This window comes from Panthera tigris, chromosome A3 (assembly GCF_018350195.1).
Source record: "Panthera tigris isolate Pti1 chromosome A3, P.tigris_Pti1_mat1.1, whole genome shotgun sequence".
NCBI classification, from domain to species: Eukaryota; Metazoa; Chordata; class Mammalia; order Carnivora; family Felidae; genus Panthera; species Panthera tigris.
Genome location: NC_056662.1, coordinates 4,918,286 through 4,941,128, shown reverse-complemented (window position 1 = coordinate 4,941,128; position 22,843 = coordinate 4,918,286). Strand labels below are relative to the sequence as shown.

The following is a 22,843-nucleotide window of genomic DNA, read 5'->3' as shown; positions in this document are numbered from 1 at the left end:
GCTTGATGCGTTGCTGGTGGGAGTGCATGCGATGCTCCTGCTTTGAGGGACTCTCTTTTCATAGCAGTTAAACATGCATCTACCCCGTGACTCCACAGATCCCCTCTTAGGTAGTTACCCAAGAGAAGTTGACGTACATCCCTCCAGAAAGACCTGTGCAAGAGGTCTTATCCATAGAAGCCAAAAACTTGATATTTGGAGAATATCCCAAATATCCCTCAACAGGAGAATGGAGAGAGTGGTGTATCCATCAGCGGAATACCATACAGCAATAAAGAATTAACTACCACATAATACAGATGGATTTCAAAATCACCGTTAAATGAAAGAAACTAGACAGAACAGAGTGTATTTTATGATTTCACTGATAGATCCAAAAACAATCAAAACTAATCTGTGAAGTTGAAGTCACAGTGGTTTGTGTGGCATGGGTACAAGAACGAACTAAAAATGGGCAGGAGGGAACTTTCTGGGGTGATGGAGGTGTTCTCTGGTTTGGGGCAATAGTGATAAGGGTATATGAACTGTCAAAACTCATTGAACCTAAAACCTGTGCCCTGCTTTTTATTTTACTTATTACTTTATTATTACTTAATTATTACTTATTACTTAATTATACTTCAACAAAATATATATGTTTCTGTATATTTTCAAAGCCCTGTGTTATCGGTACTGAAGTTCTTCCCAGTTTTCAAACGAGAGAATTGGGCAGAGAGAGGTCTGTTGACTTGCTCAGTGATACACAGTTCGTGGCAAAAGCTGGGTGGTCTGGCTTAACGGTCCACACCCTTGCCCGGCGCCCTCATCTCGTACCCTGGCCCGGCAGTTCCCTGTCATGGACTTTATCCTTCAGATAAACTCACATTAGTTCCACACAACAAAGTTAATAATTGTGCAAGGTTAGTCATTGCAGAATTGCTGATCAGTAGGGGTCTGGTTATATGATTTATAGTGCAGTCATTCAATAGAATATGATAGAGGGCAAGAGCCAGCTTGAGAAAAGCTTACATATTTTTAATTAAAAATGTTTTTAATATTTATTTATTTTTGAGAGAGAGAGCACGAGCAGGGGAGGGACAGAGAGAGGGAGACACAGAATCCGAAGCAGGCTCCAGGCTCTGAGCTGTCAGCACAGAGCCCGACATGGGGCTCGAACTCACAAACGGTGAGATCATGACCTGAGCCAAAGTCGGACGCTTAACCGACTGAGCCACCCAGGCGCCCCTGGAAAACCTTATGTTTTTATATTGGATGATCTCCTGGGTATAGGGTAGAGTGGAGACAAATCAAAGATACGGACTACATGCTACCACCTGTATTAAAAATAAATGAAAGTACAAGGGACACTGTATATACCTGTGCTTGTGGAATCCCGAAGCATTTCTGAAAGGAGACTTAAGAAGCTGTGACATGAGCTTCCAGGGAGAGGAATTGAAGATCTGGGCAGAAGGGGTGGGAGGGAGACGTTCCGGCAGGCACCCGTTCCGTACATCTTGGGTAATGAAGCATATGAGTCTATATTACCTATTCAAAAAAATGAATGAATACAATTCCAATTTGGAAATGACTGAAATAGCTCATCACCACCTATTTGCCTGAGCTGACAGAAGCCGGCCTCAGACTCCTCAGAACCGTCCCTCTCCCTCACGACAGTCAATGCCCTGTGGCTTGTGTGTGTCAGCCTCAACGTGTCCCTCCCTTTCCATCGAGCCTACCGTGTCTTTCTCCTGGATCATTTCTCTCCCTCCCTTCCTTCCTTGCTTCCTTATTTACTCCCCTGCCCCTTTGCCATTCCTGCCCTTTTTCCCTCCGTCTTATCCGTGCCCTCGCTCTCTGGTGTCCCCCAGGTTTTGCCTGCATACCCACGCCTGCTTCTGCCCTGCGAGCTCCTTAAAAGCAGAAGTCCATCTCGCTCATGCATGGCTTATTAAAGGCCTGGTATCTGACAGAGGGACCCCAGAGCTCTGTTGCCTGCTTCCAGAATTCACCTCTAAAACAGGTCTGATAACAACATCCCTTCCCCTTCAGGGGCCCCCTCTTGACCTCTAGCTGTCTTTCCCAAACTCCATCTGTAAATGACTTGTGATGGTGTGCAGAGGAACATTTTAAGTTTCTATCAGGTGTCTTACGGTCTCTCAGTCCGTGAAACCGGCGGGCTTTTAATTTTACCAACATTACTGCTTAGACAGACAAGGCAAAGTTAAGAAATAGGAGAGTGAGTTTTCTTTTTTACCGTATTCAGTAGTGAGTAACACAGATGGATCAAGGGGCAGAAGTGACGGTGGTGGAGATCTGGCCTTTGGGGAGCTGCTCGCTTACGGGAAACAGGGGGGCCTCCCACGGGGTAGACGCTTATCACTATGGAGAGTACAGTGGCTTCTGTCCCCAGCCTACCTAGAGCCTCTTCTGTGGTTCCCCATCGGCACGTACCACCCCCCCCCCCCGCCCAGTCTAACCATGCAGAACCCCTGGGATTCTTCCCGTACGTTCACAACTTTGTGCTTTTGTTCCTGCTGTTTATCTTTATAGAATGTGACCCCCTTCTCCCTTGGGTCCTGTGTCCCTATCAGCTGGGCAGACTCCCTCCTTAACTTGTGGGTTTAGCCCAGACTTCACCTCTTCTCTGAAGTCCTCGTTAGCGTACTAGTTTCTTGTTGCTTCTCTGACGAGTTACTGCAACCTTAACTGGCTCACGGGAACACAGGTTTGTCATTTTATGGTTCTGAAAGTCGGAAGTCTGACACCTGATTCACTGGCCGAAACTCAGGCTGTTGGCAGAACTGGTTCCTTCCAGAGCCTCTGAGGGAAGACTCTGTTCCCTTGCCTTTGTCAGTTTCTGGTGGCTGCCTTAGTTTGGGGTTCGTTTGCCCGTCCGCCTTCAGGACACATTGTCCTGGTCTCCGCCTCCGTCTTCACATCGCCTTCTCCCCCGGCCCCGCCTCCTCCGGCCCTTAGAAGGAGCCTTGTGATTTCATTGGGCCCATCAGGATCATCCAGGATCTTCACCCCATCGCGAGATTCTTAACCACATCTGCAAGATCCCTTCTGCCACGGAAGGTAACATAATCACAGGTTCTGGGATTGGGGTGTGGACATTCTGCGGGGGTAGAAGCATTATTCAGCCTCCCACACCTGGCATCACCGCTTTCCTGGGTAGATTTGGCTTTCCCTTTGTACCCCCACAACTCTGCCCTTCAGGATCTCCCAGAATATCTGCCTTGTAATTATCCGTTCACCTGACCGGTCCTCCCGCCGTGAGCCTCCTGGGGGCAGGGACGGAGGTACACTCACGTGGCCTGCCCAGTATTCCTGCCGTGCGGTAGAAGGCCACGTGTCTGAGGGAGTAGACGACCCAGTGGAAGACAGCACCACAGGGCCGTGCTTCCGAGGACAGGGTCAGGGGCCTGGCCACCTGGCCAAGGATCGTAGCCGTGCCACTCACTGGCTGTGTCCCCCCATGTCTTGTCTGCAAATTGCTGAGGAAGAGTCAGACCCAACTCAGAGACGCACAGTAAGGACTGAATGGGTCACACGTGTAAAAGTATGAGAATCCCCGGGAGTGCCTGGGTGGCTCAGTCAGTTGAGTATCTGACTCTTGATTTCGGCTCAGGTCATGATCTCACAGTTCACAGGATCGGGCCCCTCACAGAATCTGCTTGGGATTCTCCCCCTCTCTCTGCCCCTCCCCTGCTCGTGCGTGCATGCATGCGTTCTCTCTCTCTCTCTCTCTCTCTCTCTCTCTCTCTCTCTGTCTCTCTCTCTGTCTCTCTCTCTGTCTCTCTCTCTCTCAAAATAAGTAATCTTTAAAAAAAAAAAAAAAGGCATGAAAATCCTTGACAGTAAAGAACACTGAACCCTGTCAGGATAGCTAGCTTCATCACTGTTATTGTTGATTTTATTGTTTATGATATGGAAGCTTTTATATTACTGTAAGTTCTTCTTGACAAACTTAGGAAAGAGGAGGCTAAATTGTTACTAGATTTAGTTAGCTTTATGTTTAAAGTAATGTTTTCCTGGGTGCCTGGGTGGCTCAGTCGGTTAAGTGTTCGGTTCGATTTCAGCTCAGGTCGTGATCTCACAGTTTGTGGAGTCAAGCCCCCCATCGGGCTCTGTGCTGATAGTGTGGAACCTGCTTGGGATTCTCTCTCTCCTGCTGTCTCTGCCCCTACCCTGTTAGCACATGCTCTCTCTCTCTCTCTCTCCATCTCTCCAAAATAAATAAAAACATTAGAAATATAGAAAAAAATAATAAAGTAATGTTTTCCTTGGTTTTAAATATTTTTTCAAAAGTTGTTAAAATGACAAAAGTATAGAAAGCCCTAAGGGATTTGCTTAGGGTGACGGCGGACCTGTGGAGCAAACCATCCACGCTGTGCAGTGACTGCCAAGAAGGAAGAACCACGCGGGGGGGTCGTAACCCTCAGACCTCGTCAGCCTAAGAGACACTAGCGTTTGAAGGAGCGGTTAGAGATAGTCCTGACCGCAGAGCCCACTTAAGTAACTGGACTCATGGATACTCAGAGACTTCTGGCTCTTGGAAGCCACGCTAACAGGAGACGCACGTGCCCTTCCATCCACTCAGTCCCCACCGAGCACCCATCGAGTGCCTTGCGCCTTCCGCAGCTCTTTCCGAGACCCCCGGTGTGTCCGCTAGAGGAACTGCTAAGTTGCATGTACTTCGGGTTTCTCATGTCTCAATCTTGGCACATCAGTGGCCTTTCTATGACTATACCCGGAGATCCGAGCATTGTTTGCGTGAAATTTAGAGTCGGCTGAGACACATTGAGTTGCTCATCCTTCAGAGGCACCACATAGCATCATAGGGATGAGCCTCCCGCGTGCCATTCCAAGAAAGGGGCTGGTAGTCAAAAGAGCTATGGGAATGTGGTGGCGGGCACGCCCGTGTGCCGAGAGCGCTAACCGAGTCTACTCCAGTTAAAGGCACTTTTGAGATACCTCGTGGCAAGTATTCTCATTGGGAACACGTACTCCGACCAAAGATCACGACTACTTGGTGTGCAGAGAAGTCGTATTTTTAGAATGTCATGAAAAATGGAGAAGTATATGAAAGGCATTCTAGCTTTAGGAAATAATGCTGGTGGGGATTTTAGATTAAAGAGGTAATAAGATCTGCCTAGCAGAGTGAAGAGAGATGGTTTAGTAGTGAAAAATAAGGTTATCAGACAAGTAAATGGCAGGCTGGAAAATAAAAATGTATCATTTGGATGGCAGGAAGCCATTGCCTGTTTTTCAAAAAGCAAGATACTGAAGTTATCAGACCGTCCGCATCATTTCACTTGAAGGCGAGAGGAGCGATCCTGCAGCGTGAGTGGCGATGGGAGGGACAAATTGTCGTAGTCCTGCTCCAAGATTAGGGTCCAATTTGGGAATTTATCTCGGGGGTTAAGGTTCAAGTATAGATCAAATATAAAATGAAGAACCAGACAGTTCTGCAAAACCGGATGCAAGTAACAAAGGACAAAGAGCAGTTGCCGACCAGTCCGCGTCCTGTGGGAGGCAGACACGGCGTTCCGATGGGGCACGCCGAGTTTGGTGCTGTTGCGCGGCGTGTGGAGTAAGCCCTGTGTTCCCTGTACGTGTGACACGGTGGTGAAGTATCTGGGTCGTTTACGGTTCGGCGAGGCTTGATCACGTGTACAAAAGTGCTGTCGTCAACAGAGAAAAATGTGAATCTCGGGGAGGGGTTCGTTGGGGTGAGTCATGCAGGAGACCTTCTGCCCCAGGGCCAGCCCGGGGCTCCGCCGGGGTCACTTGGGGGAGACACGGGCGACACCCCCCCCCCCCACCCCGGGTCTGGCCCTAAGTCCGTGTGTTACCGCTGCGTAGACTAATCAAACCCAAAGGCTGAAGAGGAAGAACTAGCTCTCACAGGTGGGATAGGCCAAGATTTCAGACGGTCACAAATCAACAGAGATGCCTGTTGTAATGAAGAGGCCCTTGGGGGGCTCCGGGGAAGAGAGGAGAGGTGGGGGAGAGCTCCCGACTCCACACATGAAGCAGCAGCAGAAAGAGCCCGTAGAGAGCCACCGCTTTCTCCTCGGCAGGACCCCAGAGGTCCCAGTGGAGGAGGGCACCGTAATTCTTCGCGACGACCCCCCCCAGCATTGCCTGTTTGCTGGCACAGAGCTGAGCGCCTGTGGCTGAGCAGGAGTGGGCAGGGAGGACTTCCCGGGCAGAGTCAGCCCTGTGCTGTCGAGCCTCATGCCCCCCGTCCGCGAGGGCGCTCACCTGGCTGCGGTTGAAGGGCCGGGGTCCCCTGTAATTTCAGCTCTCCCCGCACTTCCGAAGTGCTGGGCCAAGATGCCCTGGTCCTGGTGAAGTGATGGATGGCAGGGTGGTTTATGGCAACACGGTAAATGTTTTGTCCGAAATCTAGGGGGGAGGTGAGGAAGATACCCCCGTTACAGAGAAGGAGCTACAACGAGGCCCCTGAACTGGGTTTACATTTTCCTCAGGGGACTCAGACATTGCACAGGCAAATTAAAACAAAAAACAACCCGCAAACAAGCCGGTCGGACGTGGCGCACAGATAGGTAGTAGGCGTCCTGGAGACAAATGGGGTCGGGTGCAGTTTGCAGGGCGGAAGCTGCCTGGTTTCGGGGCACTGCGCGGGCTTCTGGGATCATTGGCAATTGAGCTGAGGTGGGAAGAAGAAGGACTGTAGCCATGGGTCAGCTGGGGGAAGAGTACTGCAGGAAAAGGGGCCGCCAGTGTGAAGGCAGAAGCAGGAACGGTTGGAAGGATCTGAGACGGGGAGCAGAAGACCACGTGGCTGTAGCGGCCCGGACAGGATGTGCCAGATCGGGCGACAGAAAAGACCTCTCTGACGCCGCCGAGGTGAGAAAGACGGAAGTCACAGCCAGTGTGAATGGCGGTGTGTTTATTCTCAAGCTGGGAGGGTTGACTGGGGAACACTTTGGGGGACTGAGGGCTTATGCCCTTTGTTGTCTCTGAGAAGGCCGAACCAAGCTGCTGCCCGAAAGGGAGTGGAGCGGGGGTGGAGGGGACTGGAAAGTAGTCACAGCAAATCATGGGGAGTAATTAGGAGTAATTGCCATGTGGAACGAGAGGCCACAGAGGTGGCGCAGCTCTAAAAGGACAGTCTCCACGCTGGTCCACGCAGCTCTGAGGCTCTCCTCCAGCAAGGCAGTCCCCCCACCCCCCAACCCCCCGCCCCCCGCCGGAGGGGACCAGGTGTAGGGGCCGCTTGGGGCCCTCGGCCCTTCCCTGCTTCCGCCTGTACCACAACCTTTGTTTCACCCACGGAGATACAAGGTTAAGTTGGGAGTGGATTTGGGTGCTCCTCGTGGATTGGTGTCAGCATATGGGAGCCTTAGGGGACCTGACTGGGAGCACGCAGGCCTGGAAAGGCACCTGGCAGCGTGACTTGACTTGGCTGGCCAGACTGTCACGGCACTTACTGGCCTCCCGGGGAAAGGGAGCCCCTCCTTCCGGTGACTGGCTTCAGCTTTTCTGGTGCTAGCGAGGCGGGGAATTCGGTACCTCTCCGTGGGCGTCCGTGTGGGTGAGCGGGCGCGTGTGCTTGTGGACGTGTGCCTGCACTCACGGACATTAGAACCAAACGCAATTACCTTTGTGACCAGGGGGCTGGGTCTTTGGCCCCGGTTCACCCCCTCCCTCTCCTCTGGGATTTGGCACATTCAACTTGGTGCCCGTGGCCGGGCATGCAGCTGTGCGTCTGTCTGGTCCATTCGAGAATGGTCCACGCCCCACACTAGCTAGAGACGGATCGGGGGAGAGAACAGGAAAAACCACTCCCTGATTTGTAAGTCACACGAAGCCACAGTCGAACTCTGATAGGCCGATGTCATTCCTGTGTGCTGGTTCGAAGGACAGCAGCAGAGCCAGAGCAGTGAGAAAGCCGGGGACTGTGAACGCAGACCCCAGACCTTGCTTGCACTGGTTAGGGAATCCCGGGTCGCCTCGGCTGGAGGGGAGGGAGCAGCTCTGGGCCCGGAGATGATAGTCACACGAGACTCATTCAGAGTGGAAGGCCAGGTCACCTCCCCAGCCACCCTCTCTTCTCTGGGGCCCTCCACTTCTGGTTGACTTCTGAGGCCCGTCCCATCCATCCACTCCTTTAGTTCCTTGAATCTCATCCACATCAGCCCCCTCCCATCTCCTGCCTCTGGCCCCCTGGTATAACTCCCCCCCCCCCCCCCACTGTCTCTCCTAAGACAGACGTCAAAGGATGCCCTAAGAGGGTCTTCCCAAAGGGTGCTTGCTCAGACACTGTCGCTATGTCAGAGTTCGTTTCTTTGCTTCTCTCTTGTCTTCAGACTGTAAGGGGCAGGGGTTGTAACTCAGCGCCGCCTGCACCCCCCAGCACACTGGGGATTGTAAGTATGTTCAGTGATAACAAAGACAGTAGACCAAAGGGGTGTGATGAACTAAGCGTTAACGTGTTTGTTGCAGATGTGATCCAGGCCTCAAGGGCAGGCTCTGGAGCTGCTGTGGGCTAGGAAGTCATATGTGCTTTGAAATGTCCGCTCCTTGAGTGCCCAGCATCTGGTGGGCCTGGGGTGCTGGGGGCCAGTGAGGAAACTCGACCTTCTGGTGCGCCATCAGTGGGTGTTCGCGATGAATGAGACGCTGCATTCGCGCTGTCGAGCCCTTGCCAATGTGCTCGCTTCTCATAAGAAAAAGCCCGGAGACTTTTCTGGGTGGTCGAGACAGAAGGACAGATGAGATTCCTACAGACACGAAGAACAAGAAGCCAGCAGATGTGGCTGCAAGAAGACCTAAGTTGAGCTTGCAGAGCTCAGTTGACTCGCCAGAGCTCCGTGTAGACAAGAAGGAGGTGTGTCAAGAGTGACGACCGTGGGGAGCTGGGAGAGTGGTCTCGGGTCAGACAGGAATTTGGATTTAATCTGTCAGATTCTTATGTTGCATCGCAGCTGCCATTTTACGTGTCTTTCACCTGTCTGAGTAGTGAGCCCGTGTATTCGTTAAAGGAGAAATCGTTGGCGGATGGGTTGAACTTTGGGGAATTCTGATTCTGGAATGAAACATTCCCTTTTAATTGTTGCGTATACCTTTCTCGTCTTTTTGTCTCCTTGAAGCATATTTCTTCTCTTGCTCTTTGAGCGGCCAAAATGGATGTGTTGGGTGCATTGGTTCTGTTCACAGGCCTCTTGGATGCCTGTTGTCACTCTTAAATGTAACACCACAGCCGTAATTGATGGAGAGTTGAGCTGTAAGCTTTTAGGACTAATTGCAGAGTCTAAACTAAAACATTTCCTGGAGCTGCCTTTAAATAATAATGATAATACCTTGTATGGGTGTAGTGCTTTACAATTTACAAAGCACTTCCCCATGCCTCATAGCATTTAATCTTCACAAGAAACACTGCTTTTTGAATGCTCAGATCTTTCCTAAGTGAGAGATCACGTCGCACATCCTGATTTAATCATGGTGGGTCGTCAGAAGTTTTTGATACGATAACCATTTATCGAGCACCGTCTATGCATAAAGCACTTTACTAAGGATACCAAGGGGTAAATTTCCAGTAAATAAATATCCAGTAAATAGTACCTGTCCAATAAATGTGATCTTGCTTCCTCATCACAGTCACTATTCCAGAGGCTGCTTGCTAAACCATAAACTGATATAAATATTGCCAGGCATTCATTGTATTAGAGTTTAAGTTTTTAAAACTAAGGATTCTGATACTTCACTGATACTTCAGTGATTCTTCAGAAAGTCATTCTATGGATTTCAGCTTGCACTTTCTTAAAGAACTTGGACAATTAACTTGAATCTCAAAAAGTATTTCAGACATCCTGTGTATTTGAAAATGCCTAGCCATCGCATTCATGTCCTGATTAAGATGATTAGGGTAGGATTCTAAGAGTACGACTTGGCCCTCGGCCCCAGAAGGCTTGTTATCCAGTACAAAAGAAGGCATAATCATTTCTGGGTTCTGCCAGCAGCCTGATAGGCCACGTGGAGGAGCCTGGGGGACAAAGGACTTCCCAGGAGGGAGCTGTCTGCCTGAGACGCGGGTAGAAGATAACTTTGGAGCTGAGCCCGGCCCCAGGACTTTGAGCCTGTGTCCAGGAGCCCCCGGAGTGTCCAGGCATACGCTCTGGGCCACCGTGGCTCCTCACAGGATCTCCAAAGAGGGGAAGACCCCCAAACGCTAGGGACCTTTCAAGGCCTTGGGGCAGAGTGGTCTCTCAGAGGGAGAGACCTACCCACCCTCCCTCCTTCCCCATCGAGGGCGGGGTCAGGCCCAGAGGGCTGGTGTGGCCCGCCGGTCAGCTGGAACTCGGAAGTGGCCCCCACGGTCATCATTTCTTCGGCCATCCTCTCACTCCTTGTTTGGCACCTTAATTTTATTAACTCTAGCGTTGCACTACCTCTCACTCAGCTACTTGTATAGTCGTGTGGTTGGGGAATGGGGAGCACAAACCTCAACGGCCTGTTAGTTTGTATTAGTGCGCTCGCTTCCTGGACACACGGGTTTTTCTAGAAAGTTTTCCCACGATACCATGTTTGTTCATAACAGCTTCTGTGTAGTTTGCAAGGGAGGTCCATATCTAGATTACCAGACCGTCTCTGGGTTCTTTGGATAAGGAGCTTAGGCGATCCCAAACCAAGGAACTCTTTGGGGCAGATGTGCCGAATGCTTTCTTTTGACCCAGCATATGCAGCTAGCGCCCGAGCCTCCCATAAATACTCCAGAGAGGACCACGATTAGGGGATGGGGTGGAGCGGGAGTGTGAGCTTAAGTCTAAGTGATGTTTCCAACTGGGGCTGGCGTCGTGCTTTAAATAAAAGTATTTTATTTCTAAATAAAAGTATTCTGATCATTTAGGTCTCTCTTTATAGGGCATCTTTTATGACCAAGACTGTCCAGTACCAAAATGAGCTACACAAATTCCTAATCTGGGATACAGCTGGACAAGAACGAGTAAGTTGCCCTTTAATTTACTATGTGTTCTTCTGAGGCCCACAGTAAAGCTCCGACCAAAGTGTCGTTGTCCCCATCGTTCCACGTCACTCACTTCTCTCCTGCGCACCAGAGACGCATTTATTTCCATTTGCGTGGGCCAGCCTTTTTCTTTTCAATTAGAGCCACAAAGTGCACTGATGGAGAAAGTGATAATGGGCACTGAGGGCATTTTTATATTTTTTAGTGTCTCGGAGTCAATGCTGACTAACAGGCCTGATAAAATCCCACTCAGAGCATCGTGTGTAATTTGGGGCTCCGTCCTCTCGCAAAGATATAAAAGAATTAGCGGTAGAAAGGGAGAGTTAAGCACATCTCATTTATAGCTGCCTTTTAAAAGCTAAAGAGGGAACTTTACAGCATATAAACTTTGAGGTTTAAGTGAAACGGATGAGCTAACACGGAGCTGAGCAATAGGCAGTTAATAAACGCCTGACGATAAAATTGTCCGAGATGGTTCTCTGCGTAAGGAAGAGCCTGAACCGGGGGTGGGGCCCGGGCCAGGGCATCCTGTGCAGAATGGGATTTCCTGAGGCCCACCCGTGGCGGACAGGGGTGGGAAGGCAGGGAAGGGGACAGACACTTCCCTGCTGCCTCGTTTTCCCTCTGGGCTCCGTGTCTGATTTCCCTGTCGGGCCTCTGGCAGCCACCCCATTATTCAGCTGCTGTTTAATTTTGTTTTCAAGCAGTACTATCAAAACAGAACATCTGATGGATGCACGGCGCTATCGTAAGCTCTTAAAAGGGTAGCAGAAGTAACCAGGAGAAATAGTCTGTCGTCACGGTCTTATCTAAGACGCCATAGATACCGCGTGTGCTAACAGATCTGACAAGAGTCGTCACAGACAAATGGAGGAAGACAAAACAAGCCATTACTGTTGTCCTAGACGTAGACACCATACATTTGTACAGATTTCACGTCTTGAGTTGGCTCTGTTTGGTTTCTTCTGTCGTTCTCTCGTTTGTCTTTTAACGCTGGATGTCGTGCCCTGCGGCCAATCACTCATCTGAGCTATGTCTGCCTAATCTCCCACTCCCCACTCCTGCTCTGTTTGTGTTGTGCATCTAGAATGGAGCAGGGAAGACAGCTAGACCTTTGCTAACCATCACTCTCCCAGCCTTCACAAGCGTGGCTTCCCGTAGCCTTTGTGAATGTATCTGTAGACACGGCCCTGGCGTCTGTCCTGTTAGCCGAGAACGCCTGTGGCTCTTCGTACCAATAATATATGTACCTTTCACCGAATCCCCAAGTTCCAGTTACCCCCTCCCATATATTTGATGATCCAGCAAAACCCTCATCGTAAAGAATCATGCTAGAATATAGATTCCATTATACTTTGAATCAGAGCCTGTCCTAGGATACACCATGATGGATAACATCTCCTTTTTCTAGAACATAAAAAAAGAATAACAGCGCTTTCCGCCTCTCCCTTACCACTACCATAATAGCAGGTTCTTGAAAGTTTTGTAATTAGCTGGCTCTCCTGCCTCTTGTTGCCCCACTTGTGATTGATTCTGCGGTGGGGGTGGTTGCTCCGGGACGCACGTCTACCTCCCCCTGACCCGAAGCTGGGGGCTGGCTTAGGGGATGGGCGGCGGGCGGGCAGGCGGACAGGCAGGGCTGGGGAGAGCCGCCCCGTGGAACCCCGTGCCGGGGAGACCGTCGGGAGAGGAACGCCAGCTACGGGGCAGGAGTGACATCCAAGCCAGCCAGGCCGCACGGGGTTTAAGAAAAGCAAAACATCTGACAGCCGACCACAGACGGTTGAAGTGCTGTGAGCCTCCTACGAGACCCGTCCGTGGGCTCGCTCTGACTGCCAGCTTGTCCTGGGCGAGGCCTTTAAGACCTGAGTGTGCCACACTCGGCCAGACTCCATTTTCGTCACTTCCCCCCAGTTTAACTTTGGGACCAGACTGCTTATGGTCCTCCACCGTGCCATGTGGTCCCCTCCCCTCGTCCCTGTGCACTGTTGTTCCCTCGGCTCGGAATACCCTCCCTCCCACTTGAGCCTAGAAAGCTCATATCCAGCCTTCCAAACTCACCTCTGATGTCTCCTCAAGGGGGGCTTTCCTAGCATCCCTGCTCTTCTCAGAGAAGTGACCGCGTTGCCGCACACCCGAGTCTGGAAGTCGCCCTGGACGCGTCCTTCCTCAGCTGCCCTCACATTTTGCTCATTCCGCGTGCCGGGCGGCTGTGTCTTCTGAGTGTACGTCACATATGGTCACCTCCCTCCACCTCTCCTGCCAGCGCTCCGCTCTCAGCCGCCTGTGACTCACAGAGGGTCCCTGTAGCCTTTTAACTGGTCCCCTGCTTCCCCCTTCCCAGCCTGCCACCCTGTGTCACTTCTCCTCACGGGACCTGGAGGGATCTTCTGAAAACAGGAATCAGACGCTACTTTCTTCCTTCAGTGGCTTCCCACTGCTTCTCTCACAATAGCCAAGGCCTAAATGGCGGCCTGCAAAGTCCTGCACGGCCTGCCCTGCCTTCTAGCCCCGGTGCCCCTCCTGGCTCATCCACCCTCTCACCCGCCGAGTTCCAGCCCACTAGCCTCCACTCAGTTCCTCAAATGCCCCAGGGCCCTTGCCTCCCAGGCCTGAGGTACATGCCTCCTTCTACTCTCTTCCTCTGCTCAGAACATGGCCCGCCGGCCCAGCCTGTTAGGCTCAGGTTCAATGACACACCCTAGAGTTTTCCCTAAGCCCCCTGTACCGAAGCAGGACCCCAGTGCGTGCTCCATCACTGCCCCTGTTCATTTTCCTGAGGACCCTCATTACAGGTTGCAGTTAGATGACCTGTCTACTGAACTTGATTGACAAGAGCCGGAACCAGTGTCCTGTTCACTGCCCTGTTCCTGTGGCCTAGCATAGTGCCTGACAAAGCACTGATGATCGTTGGTTGAACCGATCGGTGAAGGAACTCTTCAGAGTATTTCCTTGTGTCCCACACGGTCTTTGATTGCCCCCGTCCACGGGATGGTCGATTTCCTCACTTGTGTCTTCTGTTAGACTGTGAGCTCCTAGTGGGCAGAGACTGTGTCACGTCTGTGCTCTCAGCCCCTGGCACACAGTATTGATGTCAGTGGACTTATGTCATTTGACTGCCAGCCCTATCTTTGCACAGATGAGAAGGACAGATCCTCTGCCTACTGTTACCATGTGAGTATTGCATGCCTCAAATTATAAAGTTCTGGTATTTGCATACGTGTTGTTCAGTTCTCTATAGTAGTAACGTACATCATGGAACCAGAAGGCGTCATGAAATGAGAATCCTTTCTGATGAACCGACCGTTCAGACATCCTCCCCATTGGACCCTCGCATCTGTTGCTGTCTATGGTTTTGGCAGGTGGATTGTCTTTCTGATGGTCCGGTGGCAATTGATTTGCAAATTGATTTCATTACATCAACGAAAGTGATTTTGGAGAACTTCACAAATGTCATGCAAAACCATGGACAGTAGGGATCTTGTTAAATGATGAGGAAAATACCGATAAGGATGATGATATAAGTGTTTCAGAAGATAATGATTTGTGGACCAAAGAGTTGAGCAGCCTAGGAAAAGCTGATGGAGTCCTCAGATATTTTTGTGAAAATTTCCTTTTTATGACAGGATAGGAGAGTCGAGCATGAAATGAAAGACAGACATCGTATTGTGCTAGCATATTGTTTCATCAGGAGAATCACAGGTCCTCAATCAACTTCGATGCAGTGTTCATTCAGGAAACTAGCTCGTGCTTGCGATGATAAACCCAATGTTTTCCCTAACATCACATGAAGTGAAACTTGTTTTCATAATTTAAATTTATTTTCTCAAGAGAGTGCCTTTGTCAGATCTTTATGTCGCTATTTGCTACCCTAAGTGAATTCATTTGAAGTGACCTCCCTCCACCAGTCATCCTTCACTAACAAGGACGTCAGCGGTGGCATGGAGGCAGGGTCAGCAGCACGCACGCAAGCTCCACAGATCCCATAAATACCCCGGAAATGGAGAAACATTTCAGATACTTTTGCCAAGAAAGCTTCTGAACCACAATCTAATAGATGCTGTGTCCAGTCCTTAGATTTATGACTCGGAATCTTAATGTGGATTCTCCTGATGACCGTTCCCAGAGGTCAGAGCGCCAGGAAGGCACAAAGTCTGTTACTGTCCTGTTTTAAAATCCGGAAAATGTGTAGTAGCCGAGTATCATGCTAGAGCTGGGGTTGACACTGGCTTGTCAACCAATGCAGCCTGCTGCCTGTTTCTAGAAGTAAAGTTTTATTGATATACAACCGTACTTTTTTGTTGATGTAGTCCATAGCTGCTTTCAGTAGATTTCTTTAGTAGTAGAGTTGAGTAGCTGTGACAGAGATCAAATGACCCACAAAGCCCAAAATCTTGACTACGTGGTCTTTTCCAGAAAAAGTTTTGCCAACCTTGATCCAGAGACAGATTTGGAGCAGAGATGTGCAGATGTCCTCTGAGTGTCTTTTTAAACCACCACTTTCTTTCTTTACATCAAAAGGTCGTGGAAAGAGTTTCAGTGTCAATAACGGCAGAGTGGCTTATAAGGGACTAACCCTCCCAGAGACAACAACTATATACAAACTCTGGACAAAACATTAAAAAACGATTCTGAAGGCACTGCCGAAAGTAGTCAGGGACTACAGAAGGGATGGCCACGGTGAGGCTCATGTTTTTTGTAGCTTTTCCCCAGAGGCCACTCTCCAGACCATGCAGCACAAGGTAGCCAGGACTCACACAGAAAGCCCTGGTTTTTAGCTTGTGGTATTTGAGGACAGAGTTTGATGCTGCTAGAGACGCTGGGGAAAAGGGGGTGCAAATCCCAGAAAAGATGGACCCAACAAGGAAGCGACCTCTAAAATCCGCTCATGAATTCCCCTCAAGCCTCCATTTGACCCCCAGTTGCAAATGCACAGGGGAGACGCTAAGGAACTGGACAGAAAAACAACAGCTAGAGTGGTGACGAGGCTGAGCAGAGATTCGGCCCCTGCTCGTCACAGGAGAAGCAGAGTCCGGAGGTGGAGTCCAGTCCTGCCTTATTGGAGAGGAGTGCCAGCACGACACCCTGGGCTTCCGCTGGAACCTCGGAAGGGCCGGGCCTTTCAGGTGAGACCACGTCCCAGACCACAAGTAGGCCCAAGTAGGCCCTCCCTCGCCACGTGTAAAACCAACGTCAGGGCGAGTGTCCGGTATTTTAACACTCTTCAGACGGGCTAATAGAAGCCAGATAGTTTAAATATGTTCAGAGACTTCAAGGAAAAGTAGTCTTACTGACTTAACTACACATGGGGACCCTCGCACAGAAAGGAAACTAAGGATCAGACCGACAGAAATGCTGAAGCTGAAAAGCTGCAGTGCCTACGATAGAAACTCCCCTGCACGGGTGGCAAACAGGTTAGCCAGTCAGAACAGAGAAAGAGCAGGAAGTCCGAACACTGTCTCCATACTGCTGGGACAGATCCAGACAACCTGATTTGTGCAACTAGAGACCCAGCAGTGGTGAAGAGACAGGGGAAACAAGGAGAAGATCCTCCCAAGAAAATTTCCCAGATTTGGCGAAACACATCATCAACTCACAGATCCAGGAAGTTCCAGCAGACCTGTCAGTACGAAGAAACCACAGAGACTGCTGAAAACCGGAGTCAAAGAGGGTCACCTCGAAAGCATCAGGACGGTAGACACACTGTGCGCAAGGAACAGCAGTGCGCGGGGGGCCCCGGCTTGTCACCAAGACAGCGGCGGCTGGAAGACAGTGGGACAAGGTATCTTGAAAGGGCTGAGAGCAGAAAGATGTCCGTCTGCCAGAATTCTCTCTCAAATATGAAGTCAAAGGAATGACCTTTGTAGACGAACAAGAGCAGAGAAGACTCAGCCGCAGCCCCAGAGAGTCTGTCTGGCCAGACAGACGCACCGCCGGGTGGCAACTCGTCCCCGTGAGAATGGCTGCCGGAAAGGGTAAAGAGGAAAGCCTGTCTTTTGTTTTCTTATTTACTGGCTATGAATGTAAACATCCTAACGTTGGATCGTATGGCTTCTAGTACATGTAGACTTTGAATATTTGACAGCACAGAGACCAATGGGATTTAAAAAATTAGACTCTTGCAAGGTCCTGATATTTTATGCAAGGTGACGCATTTTAAACTCTTAAATAGACACTGAGAAAAAAGCGTGTATTGTAGTCACAAGAGCAACCACTTAAAAATACAAGAAGGTGTGTGGGGCGCCCGGGTGGCTCGGTCGGTCGAGCGTCCGACTTCGGCTCAGGTCACGATCCCACAGTTCGTGGGTTCGAGCCCCGCGTCGGGCTCTGTGCTGACAGCTCGGAGCCCGGAGCCTGCTTGGGATTCTGTCTCCTTCTCTCTCTGCCCCTCCCCACTTGTGCTCTGTCTCTCAAAAAGAAATAAATGTCAAAAAAAAATTTTTTTTTTTTTAAATACAAGAAGGTGTAGCTAAAAGGCTAGTGGGCAAATTAAGATGTTAAAATTGAGTGCTAAAAATAGTGAAAAAAAGAGGGGATGAAAGGAAAAACAGGATTGTGTTTTTAATGAAATAAATCTAAAACAAATAGCAAAATGGGAGACCTTCTAACCAGGACATAGTTCAAGCCTGGTTTTTGATGCAATCTGATAACATCTGCCTTTTAAACAGAATATTCAGTTCCTTTACCTTTAATGTACTTACTGATGTAAGAAGATTACCTTCACTGTTAAAACATAGCTTGAAAATAAGAGAATGGAAAAGCCTATTCTGTGTAAATCATAAGCAAAAGGAAATTATTGTGGTTACATCGCCATCAACAAATACCAATGAAATAGACTTGGAGACAAGAGCGATTATCAGGAATAAAGAAGGGGTGTGATAAGAGGGACGTTAAAGAACTTTCCGTATTGATAGAAATATTTTATATCTTGCTTGGTGTTTGCATGGATGTATACATACACGTTGGTCGTTTTATCAAAACTTAAGATCTTTTATCTAAGTTAAGATCTTTGCATTTCTCTACATGAATTTTACCCTTACAAATTTAAAAAGAAAACCAAAAACCCAACAACTTTATAAAGGTTGTTGCCAGTATCATACATCAAAAGTGAAAGCTAAGGGACACCTGGGTGGCTCAGTCAGTTGAGCGTCTAACTTCGGTTCAGGTCATGATCCCACAGTTCGTGGGTTCGAGCCCTGAGTTGGGCTCTTGTGCTGATGGCTCAGAGCTTGGAGCCTGCTTCGGACTCTGTGTCTTCCTGTCTCTCTGCCCCTCCCAGGCTCGCTTTGTCTGTGTCTCTCAAAAATAAATGAACATTAAAAAAATTTTTTTTCTCTTAAAAACGAAAGCTAAAATTATATATCCGATAAGGGGTTAATACCCAAAATATTTAAAGAGCTTAACACAGTTCAGCATCCAGAAAACAGCAACAGATAATCTGATTTTAAAATGGGCAGAGGAACTGAATAGACATTTTTCCAAAGAAGACACACAGGTGCTCAACAGACAGATAGAAAGATGCTCGACATCACCAGTCACCAGCGAAACACAAAACCACGAAGAGATATCATCTCACAGCTGTCAGAATGGCTAGTCTCTAAAAACACAAGAAACAACAAGTGCTGGTGAGGATGTGGAGAAAAAGGAGCCCTCGTGCCCTGTTGGTGGGAATGCAAACTGGTGCAGCCACTGTGGAAAACAGGGTGGGGCTTCGTCAAACAGTAAAACTAGAACCACCATATGATCTGGTAGTTCCACTACTGAGTGTTTAACCAAAGAAAGTGAAAGCATTAATTCAAAGAGCTATATGTACCCCTTGTTTATTGCAGCGTTATTTACAGTAGCCAAGATATGGAAGCAACCTATGTGTCCGTTGATAGACAAACAGATACAGAGATGTGTGTGTGTGTGTGTGTGTGTGTGTGTACACACACATAACAATAGAATATTTCTCAGCCATTAAAAAAAATGAGATCTTGCCGTCTGCAACAATATGGACGGAGCTAGAGAGTATGATGCTAAGGAAATAAGTCAGAGAAAGACAAATACCATATGATTTCACTTATATGTGGAATCTAAAAAAAAAAGCAGAAACAGATCCATAAATACAGAGAACAAACTGGTGATTGCGGGAGAGAAGCAGGGTGGGGAGGTGGGCAAAATGGGTGAAGGGGAGCGGAATGAAGAAGTCACGAGGAGGGCAGGAGCGGCAGGAAAAGTCGGTCAGTGGTGCTGTACTTGCAGTGACAGACTGGCAGCCGTCCTGACCAGGGGCACAGCACGACGCATAAACTTGTCAGGTCCCCTGCCGCACACCTGGAACTAGCAGAACGTTGTGCGTCCGCGGTGTGTGACAGCAGCGGACGGATGACCGAATGCACAAAGGGAAGAAGGGACTGGAAAGGGAAGCTAACACGTCACCCGCTGTGCTGCCTCACCCCGTGGAAGCCAGTCCACGGTCTTTGCCGTCCGGTAACGTAGCTTCCTGCTCTGTAGTGCTTTCTTCCTTACCATCTTTTGTTATTTTCTCGCGCAAACAGAACCTGTTTGTTTAGAAATCGTCAGGGTTTCACCCCGGAGGCAGAGATCTTTCTCCCAAAGCGTAGTAACACTCCATACGTACGGCTGTGCCGTCTGGCGCTCAGCTGGTCGCGTCACCTCATCCTGAAACCGTTCCCGATTCACTCGCTCCCCGATTCGTGCTCACCGACAGCCTGCCAGGCACAGGCTCCAGAGATGAGGTGGCACACGGAGCGGACATGCTCTTCCCTCACAGAGCTTGCAGTCAGAGTTTCACTTTCTCGTACGAAACTCAAATTAACTTAAAAGTTTAGAAGCCAAGGGTTAAGCTCATTGGAAAAGACGTTGCAAAATCTGTAATTCTGCACGTGAGTTGTACCGTGTGCCAGATACTCAGCTGTGACGACGGCTCCCGCCTGTATTTGGGGGTCAGCCACCAGAACAGAGAACAGTGGTATCGCGTCAGCCGTAGGTGGGCTCAGCTTTCAAAGTCGGGGTCTACAGCGAAGATCGGCTGTAGGTAAACGTCACGTCCACTGAGCAAGATGCCCAGCAAGCAGCGTCCCGTGTTCCGCTTTCCGTCTCGCGCGCTCCTCGGGAGAGGTGGCTGCTGAGGGGGCCCTGCGGTTATCCGGGCCGGGGGCCGGGGGCCGGGGGTGCGAGGGGTGGGGAGGGGCCGCGCAGGACAGTGAGATCCACGTAAACGGAATGAGATTCGCGCCCGCGTTTGGGAACTGCCACGTGCGCAGAGAGATCAGACAAGCAAGCTACAGAGTCCCCCGAGTAGCGAATGCAAACGCGGACGCGTTTCTGTAGTACGATCAGCATTTAGATTACAGGGTTATCTTTACGACACCCAAACGCAGCCACTTCTCTGGAGAACGATTCACGGCATTATTTTTATCTCCGTGATAGTTTTGCAAGCCAAAGTGTAAAGGACTATTGAACAAATGGATTCGGGGATTATAACACGGAGTTCAATTAAGAAGCCTTTTTAGCTGAAACAGTTGTTTATAGCACCATATTTAATTCCTATAAAACTGTATTCTAAACTATCTTCTGAGAGACATTCAGCGTTACGTTAAAGGTTTTTTGCCTTTGGTAATTACCGGTTCATCTGCTCTAACGCATCACGTCATCTTCTTTGGCTTGAGAGAAAGATTACCTTTTGTGCAGGGATAATGGGCCTAAAAGTCAAATAAAAAACATCTTTAACCCGCTTTCCCAATTTTGTTGTTTCTTCCCCCCCTTCTCCGCAGTTTCGTGCCTTAGCACCCATGTACTACCGAGGGTCGGCTGCAGCTATAATTGTTTATGATATCACAAAAGAAGTAAGACTTTCCATTTTCCTTAGACTGTTCCGAAACCCCTGTTTTGGCTGCTTAGCCCTCCAGCCGCTTTCCTTTCTTGTGTTCCAGGAGACATTTTCAACATTAAAGAACTGGGTGAGGGAGCTCCGACAGCATGGCCCGCCCAATATTGTGGTTGCCATAGCAGGAAATAAGTGTGATCTTATCGACGTCAGGTAAGTTATTAGAACGGGAGATTACGGTGCTGATTATGTGTTCCTTTTCTTCCTGAGCAATATCCAATATAAGAATCTTGCTTTTATTTTATCTCTGACATTGAAAAATTCCTTTTGGTTCAGTTGAAGTCCTGAAGTTTCCAACAAAAATTAAGAGTTCAGACATTTGGGGGTGATTAGATTACAGAGAGAGAGAGAGAGAGAGAGACGGGCGTGTGCTTTATTTAAGCACAGGTGACATCATACTTGACGTTATCTGAGGTTAGTCTAGCCCCCACCCCGTTCCCATGACATAGGGTACTTGAATAGGGGAAAACATGTATACCTTAAGGAAGGCGCATTTATTGGCAATTTCTCTGGACCACTTCCGCGATTCCCAAAGCGAGGACTTTCCTTTGGGGGGTGGGGGGAGGGAAACCCCCCCTTGCCATTCTGTGACCGTTCTATCAGATAGCTGGATTGCTCGTACTGCTGGGTTCTGTTTTGTTTTGTGGAACCATATAAGTGGTGTAATCGGGAGGACCATGTTTTCAGGGCTCAGTCGCTAGCCGTTCATGACATCCTTTGTCATCACAAATCTGGTTAATTACCGGGTAATTGTTGCCTTCCAGAGAAGTCATGGAGAGAGACGCTAAGGACTACGCCGACTCCATCCACGCGATTTTTGTGGAGACCAGCGCGAAAAACGCAATAAACATAAATGAACTCTTTATAGAAATTAGTGAGTATCTCTGTGCCTTATGGGTTTCCTCTGTGCAGAGCAACCTAATACAGAATTACATGGCTGGGGAGAATTCCCTCCGTACATAGAATAGTCTGGTCTCTGACATCGTTCTCAGTGGCACGAGATTGGAGAATGTAAGTGGCGGCTGGGTTTCAGCTCGTGTTCTCATTGCTGGAGAGCCCCTGCCTGATGACTGCGACCCCTCTCAAAAGAATGTTGCTGCCGAATAAATAATGCTCAGGGCCTTGAGGTCCTGGAAGCTGTCGTCTTGCGCTCTGTCTCTCTAAATGTGTTTCAATTAGCCATCCAGAGTCATCGACGATGAACAAAACAATAAAGGGAAGTGAAATTCAAGTGTGATTCCACTGTAAGAAAACCCTCAAAAATTAATACCAGGAGAGTAAAAAGTAAGACCTCCCCTTCCCATCCCTCCCCCTTCCCTTTCCAGAAGTGTTAATATGATGCTGCTAGATGGAAGGAGGCTGCCGCATACCTTGGGGACCCTCTACAGATTGTATCTATGTTTATTCATTTCATTCAAATTCATCAAAATATTTATTGAGAACCGTTCCTGGCTCAGGGGAGACGGCGGTGAACAAGACAGGCGTGGCCCTGCTCTCCTGAAGCGCACTTTCTGCTTCGACAGGCAGGCAGCGAGCACAGATATGAGTAAGATCCCTCCCGGTGATCTGCAGTGATGGGAAACGGTAGTGTGGGATGAAGGGAAGGCGTGTCCGCTGGTGGTCAGGGAGGGCCTCCCCGAGGAGGTGAGACTGGACGGGTCAAGCTCTGCAGGGACCTGGGGTTCACGTTAGCCGGACGCGTCCGACTTGCAGGTGACCAGGAGAAGGCTGACAGGGCACGGTGAACTTACTCGTCCAGATCCGTCGACGGTGTGAGGTCAGAGGTCACTGAGGCCGGAAGGGCACTTGGCCATCGTGTAGAGGAGGGAGCGGGGAGTGCAGCACCCAGCACGGCCAGGCAGGGACGGGCCCCCAGCCCTGGGACGCGGAAGCCGCAGACAGCCCCCGCGACCCCGACAGCTGGCGTGTGGGGCCCCGCACCAGCAGGTGGGGTCACACTGGCATGTAGGCCC

The 22,843-nt window shown here is 49.5% G+C and overlaps 1 protein-coding gene across 6 annotated transcripts in view; it reads left to right on the top strand.

The window, feature by feature from the left end:
- RAB22A (RAB22A, member RAS oncogene family) overlaps positions 1-22,843 on the top strand; it is a 64,170-nt gene that overhangs the window by 23,455 nt on the left and 17,872 nt on the right. For 3 of the 6 annotated variants that reach the window (XM_042980065.1, XM_042980063.1, XM_042980062.1), the window contains exons 3-6: positions 10,876-10,957; positions 20,758-20,829; positions 20,917-21,023; positions 21,635-21,744. In XM_042980065.1, coding sequence (XP_042835999.1) covers positions 10,876-10,957; positions 20,758-20,829; positions 20,917-21,023; positions 21,635-21,744 — 371 coding nt within the window. The remainder of the gene's footprint in view (positions 1-10,875; positions 10,958-20,757; positions 20,830-20,916; positions 21,024-21,634; positions 21,745-22,843) is intronic. The other 3 variants (XM_042980066.1, XM_042980068.1, XM_042980067.1) reach the window with 2 other exon arrangements.